Genomic DNA, 16,757 nt, shown 5'->3' on the forward strand with positions numbered 1-16,757 from the left:
ATTCTCTCACTGTGGACCACAAAGCCGAAGTCTAACTCTTTATGTCTTGGAAACTGCACAGTTGAAACACTGGGTATCAGATCTTTAGCCCTTCAAATTAGACAGTAGGAGAAGGCAATGGCAACCCACTCCAGTACTCTTGCCTGGAAAACCCCATGGATGGAGGAGCCTGGTGGGCTGCAGTCCATGGGGTTGCTAGGAGTTGGACATGACTGAGCAACTTCACTTTCACTTTTCACTTTCATGTGTTGGAGAAGGAAATGGCGACCCACTCCAGTGTTCTTGCCTGGAGAATCCCAGGGACGGCGAAGCCTGGTGGGCTACTGTCTATGGGGTCGCACAGAGTCGGACACGACTGAAGCCAGTTAGCAGCAGCAGCAGCAGCAGCAGCAACAGTACTTATGGTTCCAGGCCTCGATACCTAATGCAAATGTATACCTCCTCTCAACTTCCCTCAAAATGTTCCTCTAACAGAGGTTTAAAGATCCTTGGAATGAATGGATGAGTTCAAATTTACTAGTAGATTGGTAGAGAAACTGGGATGCAGAAGGCATAGGCCTTAGTCATCTAGCAGAGGTGGTATTAAATGGCACAAAGTAGTCTCACTAAAGCAAGGATAATGAGTCCTGCATGGGTGGCTGGGGAATAAGTGCTACTTAAACTTTATTAGTGCTGGTCCCTCATTTGCATAACAATCATCATCACTTAAGATGTGGCTACAGCTCTTCTGTCTGAATATATTTTTCTGTGTTTATCACTTGTAAAACCTTCTTATGTTCTTGGTGCTAGAAAAAAGTCACAAACATTCATCCACAGAATTGACTATATTCAGCTATTGAAAGGGAAGAGGGAGATTTGCCCTGACATGGAATCTGTCCATGATGTAGTTTTAGCTGAAAATAAAATTGCAGAAGAATATGTATATGAGGATTCTCTTGATTGCAGGTAGTAGACAGCCATGGAGAAACTTTTCCATGGCAGTGGAGTCATGGATGCTGCCAACTCTGTTATCACATTGTTATAGCTCCTTGCCTAGAAAAGAACAGAGCTCCTCAATGTTATGCGGCAGCCTGGATAGGAGAGGGGCTTGGGGGAGAATAGCTACATGTATATGTATGGCTGAGTCCCTTCACCATTCACCTGAAACCATCACAACATTATTAATCGGCTATACCCCAATACCAAATAAAAAGTTAAAACAACAAAACAAAGCAGAGGTCCTATTGAAAAAAATCCCAGGAGAGAATTCTGATTGGTCTGACTGTGGCCACATGTTTAGCCTTTGTAGCAACCACTGTGGCCAAGGAGGGGATACAATGTGAAAATATCTGAAGCTAGAAGAGTGAGGTCTAAAGCTAGAAGGGTATAAGTGATACTGAAAGTCAAAACCATAACTAGACCCAATTTTTGTTAAAAATATACATTCAAAAAATCCAAGAGAATATATATTAGGCTGTTAAAAGTTGTCTATGAGGGTAGATTTTCACCTCTTCTGGAATGCTGGCCTTTTATTTTATAACCAGCTCCTCTTTTGTAAGTTAAAAAAATTTTTTTTTTCTTTTAAAAGGTTAAGTAAAAAAGGTCCTAAACAAGTAACTTAAATGTTCAGTTGATAGCATATCTCATTAGAACAAGGAGCAGTCATTCTAAAGCTGTTGCCAACTGACTACATATTTTTATCATTTAAAATAACTTGTTTTCTTTCATTTTTCTCCTCCAAGCAAATTCATTCCCTTTCATTTAATTGTGTAGTTAAGGCTTTTGTTTGGAAAAGAATTCTGTTTCTCAGAACAGGATCCAAAGTCTGTCTCAAGAAAGACATGAATTTTTGGCAACGTAAGTTATGAAGCTTTGAAGGGTTGCTTGGTGGTAGAACATTCAGTTATCTGAGCCACTTTTGTAGGTGGTAGGATATATACCCAACACTTGGAAGGGAAACAAGCACCCTCCCCTGTTTCCTGGGTCCAGGCCCTGTTTTACCTTTAGCACTGGCCCCTGTCCTGAGGCAGGCTGATTAATGGGCCATAACATCTATTTTTGCCATACAACTGTGATTCCACTCTTCAAATTCACATGAACAATTCTTCTGTTACTGAATAATGGCTTATATGTATAGAGCACTTAGCATGATTATTCAGACATTTATCTCAGTGAGTTTTCAAATATGTACCCTAAAGCAGGTATTTTGTAGAGTTTCGAGATCCTTGGTTAAGTTGGGTAAAGGAGACCATTTTGGTTTCAAGAAACATTGTGCTGTGCTGTGCTTAGTTGCTTAGTCATGTATGACTCTTTGCCACTCTATGGACTGTAGCCCACCAGGCTCCTCTGTCCAAGGAGTTCTCCAGGCAAGAATACTAGAGTGGGTTGCCATGCCCTCCTCCAGGGGATCTTTCCAACCCAGGGATCAAATCCAGGTCTCCTGCATTGCAGGTGGATTCTTTACCGTCTGAGCCATCAGGGAAGCATTACTGGTGGCTTGTTATGCTTTCTCTCCCAAGAACCGACCCTTTGGGCAAATGTTTTTCCCTTGCTCAGAGAGATTCTGAGCTGTAAAGATAACAGATGAATATAGGCATTTTCAGCAGTGCCGGAACATTGAGAAGCTCAGTTCAGTTCAGTTGCTCAGTCATGTCAGACTCTTTGCAACCCCATGGACTGCAGCACACCAGGTTTCCCTGTCCATCACCAACTCCTGGAGCTTGCTCAAACTCATGTCCATCGAGTTGGTGATGCCATACAACCATCTCATCCTCTGTCGTCCCCTTCTCCTCCTGCCTTCAATCTTTCCTAGCATCAGGGTCTTTTCCAGTGAGTCAGTTCTTCGCATCAGGTGGCCAGAGTATTGGAGTTTCAGCTTCAGCATCAGTCCTTCTAATGAATATTCAGGACTGATTTCATTTAGGATGGACTGGTTGGATCTCCTTGCAGTCTGATGAACTGGATTGAAGGGCTTTGTCTAAGCACTGCTGCTGCTGCTGCTGCTGCTGCTGTGTCGCTTCAGTCGTGTCCGACTCTGTGTGACCCCATAGATGGCAGCCGACCAGGCTCCCCCGTCCCTGGGATTCTCCAGGCAAGAACACTGGAGTGGGTTGCCATTTCCTTCTCCAATGCATGAAAGTGAAGACTGAAAGTGAAGTCGCTCAGTCGTGTCCAACTCTTAGCGACCCCATGGACTGCAGCCTATCAGGCTCCTCTGCCCATGGGATTTTCCAGGCAAGAATACTGGAGTGGGTCGCCATTGCACTAGGGAGCTGATTTTCCAATTCTGGGAGAACTTGGGGCTGCAAGGAAGAGAAACTTGCTCAGGCTACCTGAGACAGAAAAAAGAAGGTATATAACTATTGGAAGGACACAGGGGCCTCTCATGGAACCCAAGGACAGCAAAGGTGGTCAGACTTCATGAGTAGCCAGAATCACAGAAATGTAAAGTTACTGGAAACCAAGGATCTAAATAAATGGATATAATTTTGAATTTAATCAACATTGTTTTTTTTTTTTTTTACAAACTTCTGAAAGACTTGCATGCCTTGAGATTACAGATATACAGAAAACTGTAAATGAGGAATTAATGTTTAATTATAAATATCTACAGAACACAGATTTATGGCTTTACACATTTACACACATTTCATTTGAAAACAACTGTAAGTTAGATCTTTCTTTTCATCTCACAATAATTCTTGAGAATGCTTGATAATTATGGACAAAGCCACAAGTATATAAAATGGATTAGTCAAATAATTTTAAAAGCAAAGTTAAAGAAAACTTTAAAAAATTTCTACAGGGAAAAGGATATATATTTTTTAATGTTGGGTTTTGATATGTTTGTATGATGCTTAGGGCTACAAAATTCTTAAAATATTTTTGGCAGAGAGAACTGGCTTAGATTGGCTTAGCTGAGCCAATAGATGGGCTTCCTAAGGGTCAGGTGATTATTTCTGAGCCAATCAGTTGTAGTGATAGAGGTGCCAGTTGATCAGGTAATGGGGCCTTTTTTTCTTTTGTGGCAGTCCAGTGATACTTCTCTTGAACTAAAATCTATCTTGTAAAGAGATATGTACACATTGAGAGTCCCTTGGACTGCAAGGAGATCTAACCAGTCCATCCTAAAGGAGATCAGTCCTGGGTGTTCATTGGAGGGACTGATGCTGAAGCTGAAACTCCAATACTTTGGCCACCTCATGTGAAGAGTTGACTCATTGGAAAAGACTCTGATGCTGGGAGGGATTGGGGGCAGAAGGAGAAGGGGACGACAGAGGATGAGATGGCTGGATGGCACCACTGACTCGATGGACGTGAGTCTGAGTGAACTCCGGGAGTTGGTGATGGACAGGGAGGCCTGGCGTGCTGTGATTCATGGGGTCGCAGAGAGTCGGACATGACTGAGCGACTGAACTGAACTGAACTGACACATTACCTAATGCCTAAGAAAGCTAGATAACTGTGAGTTGTTTAGGCATTTTGTTTCTCAGCTAACTAGATTCTTCTCATGGTGAATGACTGTTCTGGGTTACTTATAAACAGTTTCCCTTTTGCTTCAGGCTCTGATATGGCCCTGGGTAGAGCTGACAGAACTGGCTGGTGGGGTGGCTATGAAATCAGCAAAAGGAGAAATCAGAGTTGCTCTTCAGTTTGGACCTGAGCAACTAGTTAAATAGTGGTGTGGTTAATCTAATGGGCAACTCTGAAAGAGAAGAGGCTTGATATGTAGTAATAAAAATCCAGAGTCCTGTTTAGGAAAAATCAAGTTTGGGATGCTAGTTAGATACCTATACTGGGGATATCAAGTAAACAGCTAACAATCTAAGTCTTTCAGGCCTTTTAGGCATCTTGGTTTCTGTCTATATGGCTCTCTATTCTCCTTTCCACAGACCAGCTTTCCTTGGCATCATGGTTTTAGGTGCCATGGTTCTGAGTTGGACCACCATGGTCTGCCAGCTCACCATTCAGTACCAACTGGCTGACTTATTCTCATGGCACAGTTTCAAATACTGTGGAGACAGTCTGTGACAACTCACCCAGAGGCCAATGTCCACCAGATTTGATCTCCTCTGGTTGGGTTCACAGAGCATCCAGACTGCTGCTTCAGACTGAGCACAGGATAGGGCAGGAAAGTTGGATATGGAAAGCAAATTTGATGACATTTCCTTGGGAAGTCTTTTATGAACCTCAAGGCAAAAAGTTGATCGTCTTCCCTTTGGTGTTCAATTGCTAAGTCATGCCCAACTCTTTACGACTCCATGGACTGCAGCATGCCAGGCTTCCCTGTCCTCCATTATCTCCCAGAGTTTGCTCAAGTTCATGTCCATTGATTTGGTGATGCCATTGAACCATCTTATCTTCTGTTTCCCTCTTCTCCGTTTACCTTCAATCTTTCCCAGCATCAGAGTCTTTCCATTGAGTCAGCTTTTTGCATCAGGTGCCCAAAGCACTGGAGCTTCAGCTTTAGCATCAGTCCTTCCAGTGAATGTTCAGGTTCGATTTCCTTTAGGATTGGCTGATTTGATCTCCATGCAATCCAAGGGACTCTCAGGAGTCTTTTTCAGCACCACAGTTTGAAAGCATCAATTCTTCAGCACTCAGCCTTTTTTATGGTCCAACTCTCACATCCATACATGACTATTGGAGAAACCATAGCTTTGACTATGCAGACCTTTGTTGGCAAAGTGATGTCTCTGCTTTTTAATATGCTGTCTCTATTTGCTATAGCTTTTCTTCCAATAAGGAAGTATCTTCTAATTTCATGGCTGCAGCACCATCTGCAGTGATTCTGGAGCCCAAGGAAAGAAAATCTGTCACTGCTTCTACTATCCCCCTTTCTATTTGCCATGAAGTGATGGGAACGGATGTCACGATCTTAGTTTTCTGAATGTTGAGTTTAAGTGAGCCTTTTCATTTTTCCTTCCTTTATGCTCCTACAATTCTCAGAGCCTTGTCCCTTCTAAGAGATACTGTAATGGCCTGTTTTCTTGTCTGTCTACTTAACTATACTGTACAATCCTTGAAGGCAGGGGCTCTGAACCTGCAGGAACTAGTACAGACTAGATTCTTAGTAACTATTTGTGGAGGGAATGAATGAATGAATATGTGAGAAAAAGTACCTGCACAAAGTGTGCTTCCTCTGACTTGCTGGAAGGGTTCACCATGATGGAGAAAAATGTAAAAAAACAACAAAGCAAAGCAAAACAGAAAAAAACCAACAAAGAACCTGGAGCCTATGGCACCTCAAACCTGTTATGCACAGGTTTTATAAAACATAACACATTTCACACTTTTATGTCCTTAGCCCTCAAGGGCTACTTGTAAGCATTTTGAATACCAGATGTGTTTATATACATATTTAAATATCAAGTTAGAGAATGTTGGTTCTAGAAGGGATCTTAAGATCCTTTGGTTCAGCTTTTAAAAATTTTTCAGGTAAGAAAGCTAAGTCTCCAAAGGATAAAGGTGACTTTTAAGATCCATAAAGCTTCCAGTCCTTGTTCTATATAAAGTTGCTTTCTCCTTAGAGCAATTATTCATTACTTTTTCAAGGACCCAATGTGAAAGAAATCTGCTGAGAACCATAGATCTCTCTGGGAAACAAACTCTCCTCATGAAGTCCAAGCATTCCTGTTTAGAATCCAAGGATTGAAGGAAAAGAGATAGGGTGCCCAAGAGTAGTGAACCTTAGGCATAAATTTAAATACACTCTTAGCTGGACATGTTATCCAACTTTTCTAAAAGAGAGCAACATTTTACAGAGTTTTTGTGAGAGTAGTTGAGAAGACATAAGTACTGCACATAAAAGGTACTCTATAAAATGTTGGTCACATTTTGAAAGACATGGGATTATAGGACTACTCAAAGGACTCCTGAAAAGGCTTTATATAGTCATCTATACAGCAAACCTTTCACTTGAGGGTATCATGAATGTACATGGGAAACTAAACACAATAGGTGTAACTTGCTTTTGTCCACAGAGCATGCAGGTCAATAGAATGAGCGCTGATTTTTTTGGTGACTGACAGAAGAGGATGTGGGCAAAGAGACCTCAGGGGCCATGAGTCTGTGAAAAATCTTAAATACCAGTTGTAAAAGGAAAGTTTGGGCTTTCCAGATGGCACAGTGATAAAAAAAAAAATCTACCTGCTAATGCAGGAGACGAAATGTGGGTTTGATTTTGGGGGTGGGAAGATCCCCTGCGGAAGGAAATATCAACCCATTCCAGTATGCTTGCCTGGGAAATCCCATGGAGGGAGAAGCCTGAGGGCTACAGTCCCTGGGGTCGCAAAGAGTTAAGACTGGAGGGCATGCACCTACACACACAAAGAAAGGCTTAAGGACTAGGGCACTTGGGCTGAGACAGGAAGGCATGCTCCTGTTTCACAGGCAAAGTCCTTCATTTAACATTTGAATTCTGAGAGGAAGAAAAAAGAAGTCATCCCTGGTCTTGGATGATTCCATACCTCTGCTCACCCAGACATCCCATGTCTGGATTTGCTTCATTTGAACGTCCAGAAGACTCACTGAAATAGGAAGGAAATCACTGCTTTAGTCCTGCAAATTGACTACTCAGTGAGAGAGCCCAAATCTGGAGATTTCCATGACCTTTGGACTCCCTGAATAGACAATGGTAGCAGTTGGGGCTCCAGACTTGTTGGGTGGGAGCTTTTTCCAATGCAAATCCTGTCCAACTCCTCGTGCACATTATACTGAGGTGTATTTACAAGTGTTTATGAATGTGAATGAACTGACACCATCGTCCTACCTTAAATAGGATAATGCACACACTTTGCTGGGTGCAGACGAGGCACTCAGTGAATGATGGCAGCTATGATGATGATGATGATGTTGGTATTTTTTCCTTGCTCCATTCATCTTCCATTCTCTTCTTTCCTTGCAGGAACAAGTATATGCTTTGTGAAATCCCTTCAGCCTCCCAAAGAAAATTAAACTAATGGGAGGGTGCCAGGGTAAGGAAACCTCGATTCCCACTCTAAAGCTTAACTTGAAAGATAGTTGCATCCCCTCCACCAAGTGTCATCCCTGTCCGTGTCGCTGGAGCCACCTATTTCCCCGGAGTACCTGGCAGCGTTTGGAGGTGGGTACCCGGCAAGGAGCATCGGGAACATGAGATGGAGATGAGAAGCTCAGAGACTGTGGCCTCCCGGGAAGAGGCGCTTGAAAACCCCCAGCGCCCGCACCCTGCCCGGGCCGGGCGCTCTCTGCTGCCCCCCGCGGAGGTGCCCGCGTCCCTGCCCTGGCCCCCCTAGCGGCTCCTCGGGAATGCTGGGAATGTGAGTCAGGGCCGCGGAGAGCGAGCGAGCGAGCGAGCGAGAGAGCGCGCGGAGCGGCGGGGCTGGGGGCGCGGCGGAGCGCAGGTCTGGCTGCGCCCGCGCGAGCGCGCGTCTCGGGACTGCGGCGGGTGCCGCCCCCTCGGCCGTCGGCCCCGCCCGGCCCGGCGCCCGGCCTCGGCCCTGCGAGCGGCGCCCTTCCTCCTTCGCTGCTCCCTCCCTCCCCGCCCGGCTCCTCCTTCTCCTCCTCCCGCTCCTGCACGCTCCGGCTCCGGCTCTGGCGCCGGCTCCGGCTCCTCCCGGCCGCCCGGGGCCAAGGAGACGTGAGGTTGTAAAAATCCATGTGGGACGGCCCCGGGGCGAGCATCAGAAAGGTGAGACGTCGGGGCCAGGGCCGCTGGGCGCCCGGCTCCCTCGGGGCGGCCGTTCCGGGGCATCCCTCATGCCGGGTCCCCCTCACTCGTGGGGAGCTGCAATGCGTTATCGGGGGTAGCCGAGGGGTGAACCACCCGCCTCTACTTGGGCTTGCTGGGGCGGGGGAAAGGATGGGGCGGCCTAAGGGCGGATTTGTCTTGATGTAGAAACCCCCGGATTGGAACAAGTGCACGGCTTCCTCCGGCGCGCGGGCGCTGCTCGCTCGACCCGGCGGCCCGGGCTACCTCCCGCAGTCCCTCCCCGGCAGCCACCCAGACTGCTCTCGCCTTTCTTCTTTTCTGCTCCCCCTCTTTCGCCTGGCTTTCCCCCCTTTTGCCTTGAAGGGTGGGGGTGTTCGCAGGGGCAAGGGTCTCGGGAAATCCCCAGGCAGAACAAAGTAGAGGAAGGTGGAGCCCCAGCCCAGGGGGTGGGGTACCTGGCTGCTTCGGTGGGGTCCGAGAGGAGCGTGTTTAAAAAAAAAAAAAAAAAATCCGTGTCAGGGAAAATGAAGCCGGATTTATTGGCGAGGAGTAGGAGGTGGTGTGGTGGTCCATGAAAACGAATACGATGTGAAATTAAACTGAACGACCTGCTTTCTGTCCCCTTTCCCATCTCCGAATTATACAAGAGAAGGGATACTTAGAGGGTTGTGCCTATTCATTTTATTTTTAAATTATTGTCCGAGCCTTTGAAAGATCATCTTAGGACACTGAAGATTAGGGCTGCTTTGGTGCGGGATAATAAAACAGCTCTCGTAAACTCGGATCGGCCCTGCCTTTTTAATTTTGTACTTAAGGGTCTCTTTTCTCCTTGCCTCAGAGGGAGGGTCCCCTCTGTTACGAGCAGATCGATTTTAGGCGGCTACCTGCCTTTGCTGGATGAAAGGCAATTTACTCCCGGAGCGGTGAATTGTCAGCTCCCTCCGTGATTGACAGCCACACCTGCCACTTATGTGGGCAGAACGGGGACCGCTGGAACCTCAAGAGCCAATCAATGCTTGAGAGAGGAGGGCAGTTCCCACTTGTCATGGTTAGTTTCCTGGTTGGCTTTTTAAATCAGTGGTTTTACTTAACTATTGGTTTACACCAGGTATGAGGTTCCAGCTGTGAGAGGCAGACAAGCGGGAAGAAAACTCTTCAAAAATGGGCTCAGAAGCAAGAATGCTTCACTTGTATTTGTCACCCCCGTTTTAGTTGTAGTAGTTGGGCATGCTCAGGCCATTGGCTTAGAAATGAAAATGAAATGAATCTGTATAAAGGATGAAATGGGAGAGTGTGTTGGGGATTAGAATTGTCAACTGATTTCTCTAGAATTGCAGCTGCTTTAGAAGAGATACCATTTACTCTTGAGCTTTCTGGAAAAGGGTGTGGCACTTTGTCTCCTATGGTCAATCTTGTCCTTGTAAAGTCACATTGTTTCTCAGTATACAGTACTTAGCTCTTTGCTCTATTGGGGGGATTTATAAAGATATTTTCAAAGCAGGCAAACATGCTTTATTTGAATTACCATGAATAGAAGGGGTTCTTTTAGTTTTTGACGGTGTAACTCAACTTCTGGAAGTGAAACCTGCCAGTTTGGATGTCAGTTTGGAGGTGGCAGTGGGGTCAAGCCAGATGCTTTCTGGAGGGTAGATGAGTTTGCCTTTAAGGTGAATTTGCTTCTAACATGAGCCATCTTGTTGGTTTGCATCTCTGCTTTAATTAAAGCCTTCACAGTTTGGGAGGGTGGTGTGTGAATCGTGATGGAAGCATGGCTTTCACCAGCAAGATTTTCAAGGGTGGATGGATTGTGGGTAGAAGAACAGATCCTTCTCAACTCTCTATTAGTGAATGGCTAATTTTTCAATACTCTTCTCCCTTAATTCAGTGGAAAAATTACCGATTGATCCGGAGAGCTGTCACCTTACAGAAGACGTACCTGAATGTGAATATAAAGCTCTGCATTGAACATATCATGAACAGATTGTGGGCTAGAGTACACTGATTAGAATAGTCCTCATGTAGGAGCCAGGTTTGTCAATTATCATCATCATTATTATTGCATATGCAAGCACTTTAGGGGTACTTTACATGTATTTCCTTTGTTAAATCCTGCAGAGCCCCTATGAGGGGTGTGTGTGTGTGTTAGTCACTCAATTGTGTCTGACTCTTTGTGACCCCATGTACTGTAGTCTGCCAGGATTCTCTGTCCATGGGATTCTCCAGGTGAGAATACTGGAGTGGGTTGCCATTTCCTCCTGCAGGGGATCTTCCTGCATTGTGGGCAGATTCTTTACCATCTGAGGAGCCCTTATGAGGTAGGTAGGACTATTATTATCCCCAAATTATAGATAAGGAAACAAAAATAAATTAGGTATATTGCTACAGTTTAGTGTGAGAGTGAGAACTTGAGCCCATGTTTCTCTGATCCAGACCCCGTGACGTTGGGCATGGCTTTGAATTCAAATTCTGGTTCTGCAGTCTGCATGGGTTCAGTCTGGAGTGTGTACTCTTCCAGCTTACATAGGGCTTATTCTGTTAAGAGTCCACTGTGATATTAATGGTCTTTTCACTGTGCTGTTTGCCTCGCCACTTTGAAGGCTCTTTCTTCCACCATCAAGCAAATGAGATAACTTTGTGTGTTGTATATTTCCAGTATGTCAACTCTAGCCCAAAGGAAATTTGGTTCCAGACTTAATGATAACTTCAAAGAAAGTAAAACAAAATAACATGCACACTCTTCCATCTTCCTTGATACCTTAAGGTTCCAGCTGGAGTTGCGAATAAGTCTTAGTTGAATACATACTCTTTTCATTTAACTGGCTTTATTTTTTCTTCTCTAAAGGATAGGAATTTTCTTTTCTTTTCCACTTACAAAGGGATTCTTTTTAATTAGTGATTAAATATAGTTATATTTAAAATTATCCTATTACAACAATATGGCTCTCTTGCTTTTTTATGTAACAAAAGCCACAGACTCTAGCCTTTCAGTGTCTTCTTCCCATTGACGAAAGTCAATGGTCATGGCTTGCCAAAATAGGTATCCTGAAAAGTGAGTTTAGATGAATGGTATTGGAGTCTACAAATTCACCTCAATAGATAGTCTTTGATTTTGGTAGCGTTGACTTTGTACAATTAACATTTTTATTTGTTTTACTAGGACTTCCTTTCTGGAGCAGGAAATGGCAACCCACTCCAGTGTTCTTGCCTGGAGAATCCCAGGGATGGGGGAGCCTGGTGGGCTACCGTCTATGGGGTTGCACAGAGTTGGACACGACTGAAGTGACTTAGCAGCAGCAGCAGCAGGACTTCCTTTAATAACCCCTTTTTATCAGCTAATAGCTTAACACGTTGGCTGTCATATGGGAGATCTACCTGCCAGCCAACAGTTGAGTTTTAGCAATGTTTATATTATTCCTTGATACTTTATTGTGATTTTCCTTGTTTTAGAAAGATAGTAGAACAAAAGGAAAACAGAAGCATTGATATTAATGATAATGTAGGTCTCATAAATTTAAAATAGTTGATCCAAAGATAAAAATGATTAGGTGTACCAAAGACAGAGATGCTTCAATCACTTCTTTTTTATGAGAAAAAAAGGAGCAAAATGAATGATTATGTAAGAAACGTGAAATTATATCAAATGGTAAAAGAAAAATTAACCACCTTTTGCTGTGTAACAAAACTCCTGGACTTACAGCAACAGGTACTTATTCTCACCCTCATGAGTCTGTCAGTTGACTGACTTTCGGCTGATCGAGGCTGGGCTCCTGCGATGGCTCTGCTGTAGGTTGTAGCTTGGATCCTGGGCTGTTCCACCTGTGTTCTGGGGCCCAGGCTGAAAGCTACGTGGGGCATGCTCTTCTCATGGCAGATCAGTGTATTCAAGAGCCAAGTCAAACTGTACAAGCTGATGTCATTTCCATTAATGATATTTTTGGATATACCAAGTTAGATGGTGAAGCCCAACATCCATGGTTAAAAGTAGACTCTGCCCGTAGTTGGGGAGAGAATATTTAATGAACTATAATCTGAACTCCTACAATGTGTAAAAAGAATAATTTTTTTTTTTATAATTTAAAAATTTTTTCTTCTCATTCTTGGAGAATGCAGTCTTCCCGTCACTCCTACCCCTATTTTTATGACATATAAACATAGTATTTTGCATTTCAGGAATATACCGTGTTTGATTCTAGAGGATTGACTGTAAAAGCAGGTATAAATATATACATGAGTATATACATGAATTACTTAAATGATCCAGGCACCTACTGTATTTGAGGGACTGTGCTCAATGGAGTGATGAGCTCAGGAGTTATTGTCTGATATGAATCCTGTTACCATAGAACTTATAAGGAATAGGTGTCAGGAAACACTTTGTAGATGAAATGGCATTTTCCTGCTTCCTTGAAGCAGTGGTAGTGTTAGAGATAGAACAGGGGATATAGTGGAAGTGTAAGGTGCACATCTGGATATAATGACTTATTCCATTTGGCTAGAGGGGTGAATAATAAGGTGATCATAACAATAATAATTATAATAATAGTAATTATAGCCTAGCTTTTATTAAGCAGTTAATTATGTGCTAGGTACTCTCCACTCTGCTTAGCACTTTATGTGAAATATATCATTTAATATTTGGATATATTGGTAAATATATCATTTAATATTGGGGTAGACCTACTTTCTGATTGCCTATCTAGTATTCATTCTCTCCTTTCTCACTAAAGGAACTCCAATTTTGTTTGAGATGGGAATATGCCTGTCTCACACTCCCAAACTCTCTTATGTGAATGGCCACGAAACTCAGGTCTTAATAATGATGCTTTGACCCCTTTTTGCTTCTTGCTGTGGGGAATATGGGTGCAGCGCCTTGAGGAGCAGCAGCCAACTTCATTAACAAAGATAAGTTGTTGTTGTTGTTCACTCATGTCTGACTGTTTGCAATTCCATGGACGACAGCACACCCGGCTCCTCTTTGCTCCATTATCTCCTGCACTTTGCTCAAATTCATATCCATTGAATCAGTGATGCTGTCTAATCATCTCATCCTCCGCCACCCCCTTCTCCTTTAACTTTCAGCCTTTCCCAGCATCAGGGTCTTTTCCAATGAGTCGTCTCTTCACATCAAGTGACCAAAGTATTGCAGCTTCAGCTTCAGCATCAGTCCTTCCAATGAACATTCAGGATTTATTTCCTTGAGGATTGACTGGTTTGATCTCCTTGCTGTCCAAGGGACTCTCAAGAGTCTTCTTTTGCACCACAATTTGAAAGCATCAATTCTTTGGTGCTCAGCCTTCTTTATGGTCCAACTCTCACATTTATACCTGACTACTGAAAAACCATAGGTTTGCCTGTACAGACCTTTGTCGGCAAAGTGATGTCTCTGCTTTTTAATACGCTGTCTAGGTTTGTCATAGCTTTCTTTCCATGGAGCAAGCATCTTTTAATTTCATGGGTCCAGCCACTGCTCACAGTGATTTTGGAGCCTGGGAAAATAAAATCTGTCACTGCTTCCACTTTTTCCCCATCTACTTGCCATGAAGTGATGGGACCAGATGCCATGATCTTAGTTTTTTGAATGTTGGGTTTTAAACCAGCTTTTTCACTCTCTTTTTTCACCCTCATCAAGAGACTCTTAGTTCCTCTTCACTTTCTGCCATTGGAATAGTATCATCTGCAGAGCTGAGATTGTTGATATTTCTCCCAGCAATCTTGATTCCTGCTCGTGATTCATCCAGCCTGGTGTTTTGAGTGATGTACTCTGTGTAGAAGTTAAATAAGCAGGTGACAGTATACAGCCATGTCATACTCTTTTCCCAATTTTGAACCAGTCAGTTTTTTTCATTTTTGGTTCTAACTTCTGCTTCTTGACTTGTGTACAGGTACCTCAGGAGATGGGTAGCGTATATTAAACATGACAAAGCTGGAACCTGGAAGGCTGTTGGTTTTGATGACATTGTTGAGCCATAGTACAAGACTAGACTGCCTTTCCCTGTTAAATCAATACTTCTTATTACTTAAAACAAATAACCTCCTTAGTTGTAAGCCACTATTTGTTACTTGTAGTCAAACATAATCTTCACTGATACATATAACTTCTCAAGAGCCTCTGCAAATAGATGCTATCATACCTATTTCAAGGGTGAGAATATGAAAATCAGATTAAGGCATTTGCACAAGATCTAGGATTCATTACTGAGTCATTTTGACTTTTAGGGTCATCATACTGCCTTTGGCTGGGCAGATAAGTACCACAATAGAGACTCTGTTGGAGAAGTAGTTTGGAGTAAAATTGAGGGAGGAAACTGGATTCCAGGCTGAAAAGTTTGAGTTTTATTACTGGGACAAAGAATACAGCTGGCCCTCAATATATGGAGATTCTGAGTCTGGAGGGTTGACTGTAAGGGACTTGAACATCCTTGGATTTTGGCATGGGCATTCTAGGAGCCAATCTTCTGCAGATACTGAGGGGCCACTGTATAAAATGACTTGACAAAGACAGAGACTGGAGTTTGGAGGACCACTGAGACTTAAGTGATGTCACCCAGTGCTTTAGTGTGAATGAAACTGGAGGAAAAGCTCAACACAAAGGTGAGTTGGCAATGTGAGAAGAGACTGGAACTAACTGAACACAAATCATAGTCGGCTATTAACATGTTATCTTCTGAGAACAAAACTAAAGTCTTCTGAAGGTTAGTATTAACTTCTACTAATGGTTTCACATTTGCCAGGAAGTAGGGAATGAGTAACACAGAGAACTGTTAATGGGATGTGAATCATTATTTAGTGTAATAGATGGGGACGTCTACTTGTCTGTACCATTTATTGAACCCTTGATGACCTTGTATGACATGATTTTGATCTGGGTCTGGCTCTACTGCACCAGTTAAAGGTAGCAGAGATGAACGGTAAGGCCAGAGAGTGGTGCAATAGCACAACGAATTCTGTCCGTGGACTTTTTTCCGCATCTGCTAAACATTTTGGTGCTTTCTTAGAGGTGGGGTAGGGTCAATTTAACTTCCTGGGCCTCCTTTCCCCCTGTTTCTCTACTTTATTTAATCTATAAAATAAAGGATTTGGTTTACATTAGTGGTTTTCAAATGTTTTTCAGCTGTAGGAACTTTTGTTTCCTGAAGAAAAAGTTGTCTGGACCTTCAGTTTAATATAGAAAAAAGTAGAGTTGCTCTGAAAATTCAGGGCCCAGGTTTATGTAGTCTGAGATGTCTTTATATTGAGGCTACTGCTCTAAAATTCTCCCTACATGTTCTCCCAGGTCTAGGATTATGTGAATCTTAGAGTTGTCCAGATGTTTTATTGGAGCATCCTCTTTAACAAATCACTTTGTTATTCCACAGTTTGCTGTATTTTAGTATCATCCTGGGTAGAGATTGGTGGTGGACAAGGAGGCCTGGCTTGCTGTGGTTCATGGGATCGCAAAGAGTCAGACACGACTGAGCTACTGAACTGAACTGAACTGAGGGTAGAGATTGTTAGTGTTCACCATGGCTACTTTTTCTCTAGGTATACGTTGAAAGTGACTTGTGTCACCTCTATTTCTAGAACATTTAATTTCCAGTGTGAGACTGTCCAATACTCTCTTCTGCTGTGATGATCATGGGAACGCCTGTTGAGATGGAGCCTCCATGTGCCATAGTCCCTAAGTTACTAAATGAACAAATCTTCCAGTCAGTTGGCATTAGACATATAATGTGACTATATGTTATAGTGAAATAAACCTTTGTTGTTTTAAGCTATTGAGATTTTGTGATTGTTTACGCAGCATTTTAAGGAACTTCTCTTTACTAATAGATCATCTTTTAGCAATCTTTAGCATCTTTAGTTTATCTGCTAAACTTTATTTAACTTGCTTTTGAAGTGTCTTCTAGATCAACCTGAGGCCTGGCCAGCTTGTCCTTACTTTGTTCTTAGAAAAATAGAAGGCAGCATGTACATTTACTGTCTGTGTAGGTGTCTGTACTTAGGTTTTACGATTTGGAATGTTGTTGATTAGTCGCTAAGTTGTGTCTGACTCTTTTGCAACCCCATGGATTGTAGCCCACCAGGCTTTTCTGTCCATGGGATCTCC

The 16,757-nt window shown here is 43.2% G+C and overlaps 2 protein-coding genes across 9 annotated transcripts in view; one reads left to right on the forward strand and one right to left on the reverse strand.

The window, feature by feature from the left end:
- Positions 1-410: 410 nt before the first annotated feature.
- Positions 411-8,643, reverse strand: LOC123331051 (translation initiation factor IF-2-like). Of its 3 annotated transcripts, XM_044934213.1 has the most exons (4): positions 8,068-8,643; positions 7,751-7,878; positions 7,449-7,508; positions 411-1,032 (listed from the first exon to the last, which is right to left on the reverse strand). In XM_044934213.1, exons 1-4 carry the CDS (start codon positions 8,641-8,643, stop codon positions 1,011-1,013), a joined length of 786 nt encoding a protein of 261 aa, XP_044790148.1. In that variant the 3' UTR covers positions 411-1,010. The 3 variants fall into 3 exon arrangements, 2 of the variants coding, with proteins under 2 accessions (XP_044790148.1, XP_044790149.1); XM_044934214.1 differs by lacking the exon at positions 7,449-7,508; XR_006547505.1 differs by lacking the exon at positions 7,449-7,508 and having other exon boundaries at positions 7,751-7,873.
- Positions 8,501-16,757, forward strand: part of ERC2 (ELKS/RAB6-interacting/CAST family member 2) — a 1,001,125-nt gene continuing 992,868 nt past the window's right edge. For 3 of the 6 annotated variants that reach the window (XM_025272991.3, XM_025272992.3, XM_025272989.3), the window contains exon 1: positions 8,502-8,650. The gene's annotated coding sequence lies outside the window, so the exon portion shown is untranslated. Of the gene's footprint in view, positions 8,651-16,757 lie in introns of all 6 variants that reach the window. The other 3 variants (XM_044934212.2, XM_025272988.3, XM_025272993.3) reach the window with 2 other exon arrangements.

Source organism: Bubalus bubalis, chromosome 21 (genome assembly GCF_019923935.1).
Source record: "Bubalus bubalis isolate 160015118507 breed Murrah chromosome 21, NDDB_SH_1, whole genome shotgun sequence".
NCBI lineage: Eukaryota > Metazoa > Chordata > Mammalia > Artiodactyla > Bovidae > Bubalus > Bubalus bubalis.

What these genes read in the sequence shown, in the direction of transcription:
- LOC123331051 (XM_044934213.1), bottom strand. Translation starts at nt 8,643, where the DNA reads ATGCTCGCCCCGGGGCCGTCCCACATGGATTTTTACAACCTCACGTCT. An exon ending in CCACCTCCAAACGCTGCCAG is followed by an intron (nt 7,879 to 8,067) that starts GTACTCCGGGGA and finishes TGTTCCTGCAAG; the next exon opens with GAAAGAAGAGAATGGAAGAT. An exon ending in GGATGTCTGGGTGAGCAGAG is followed by an intron (nt 1,033 to 7,448) that starts GTATGGAATCAT and finishes GTTCTTTTCTAG; the next exon opens with GCAAGGAGCTATAACAATGT.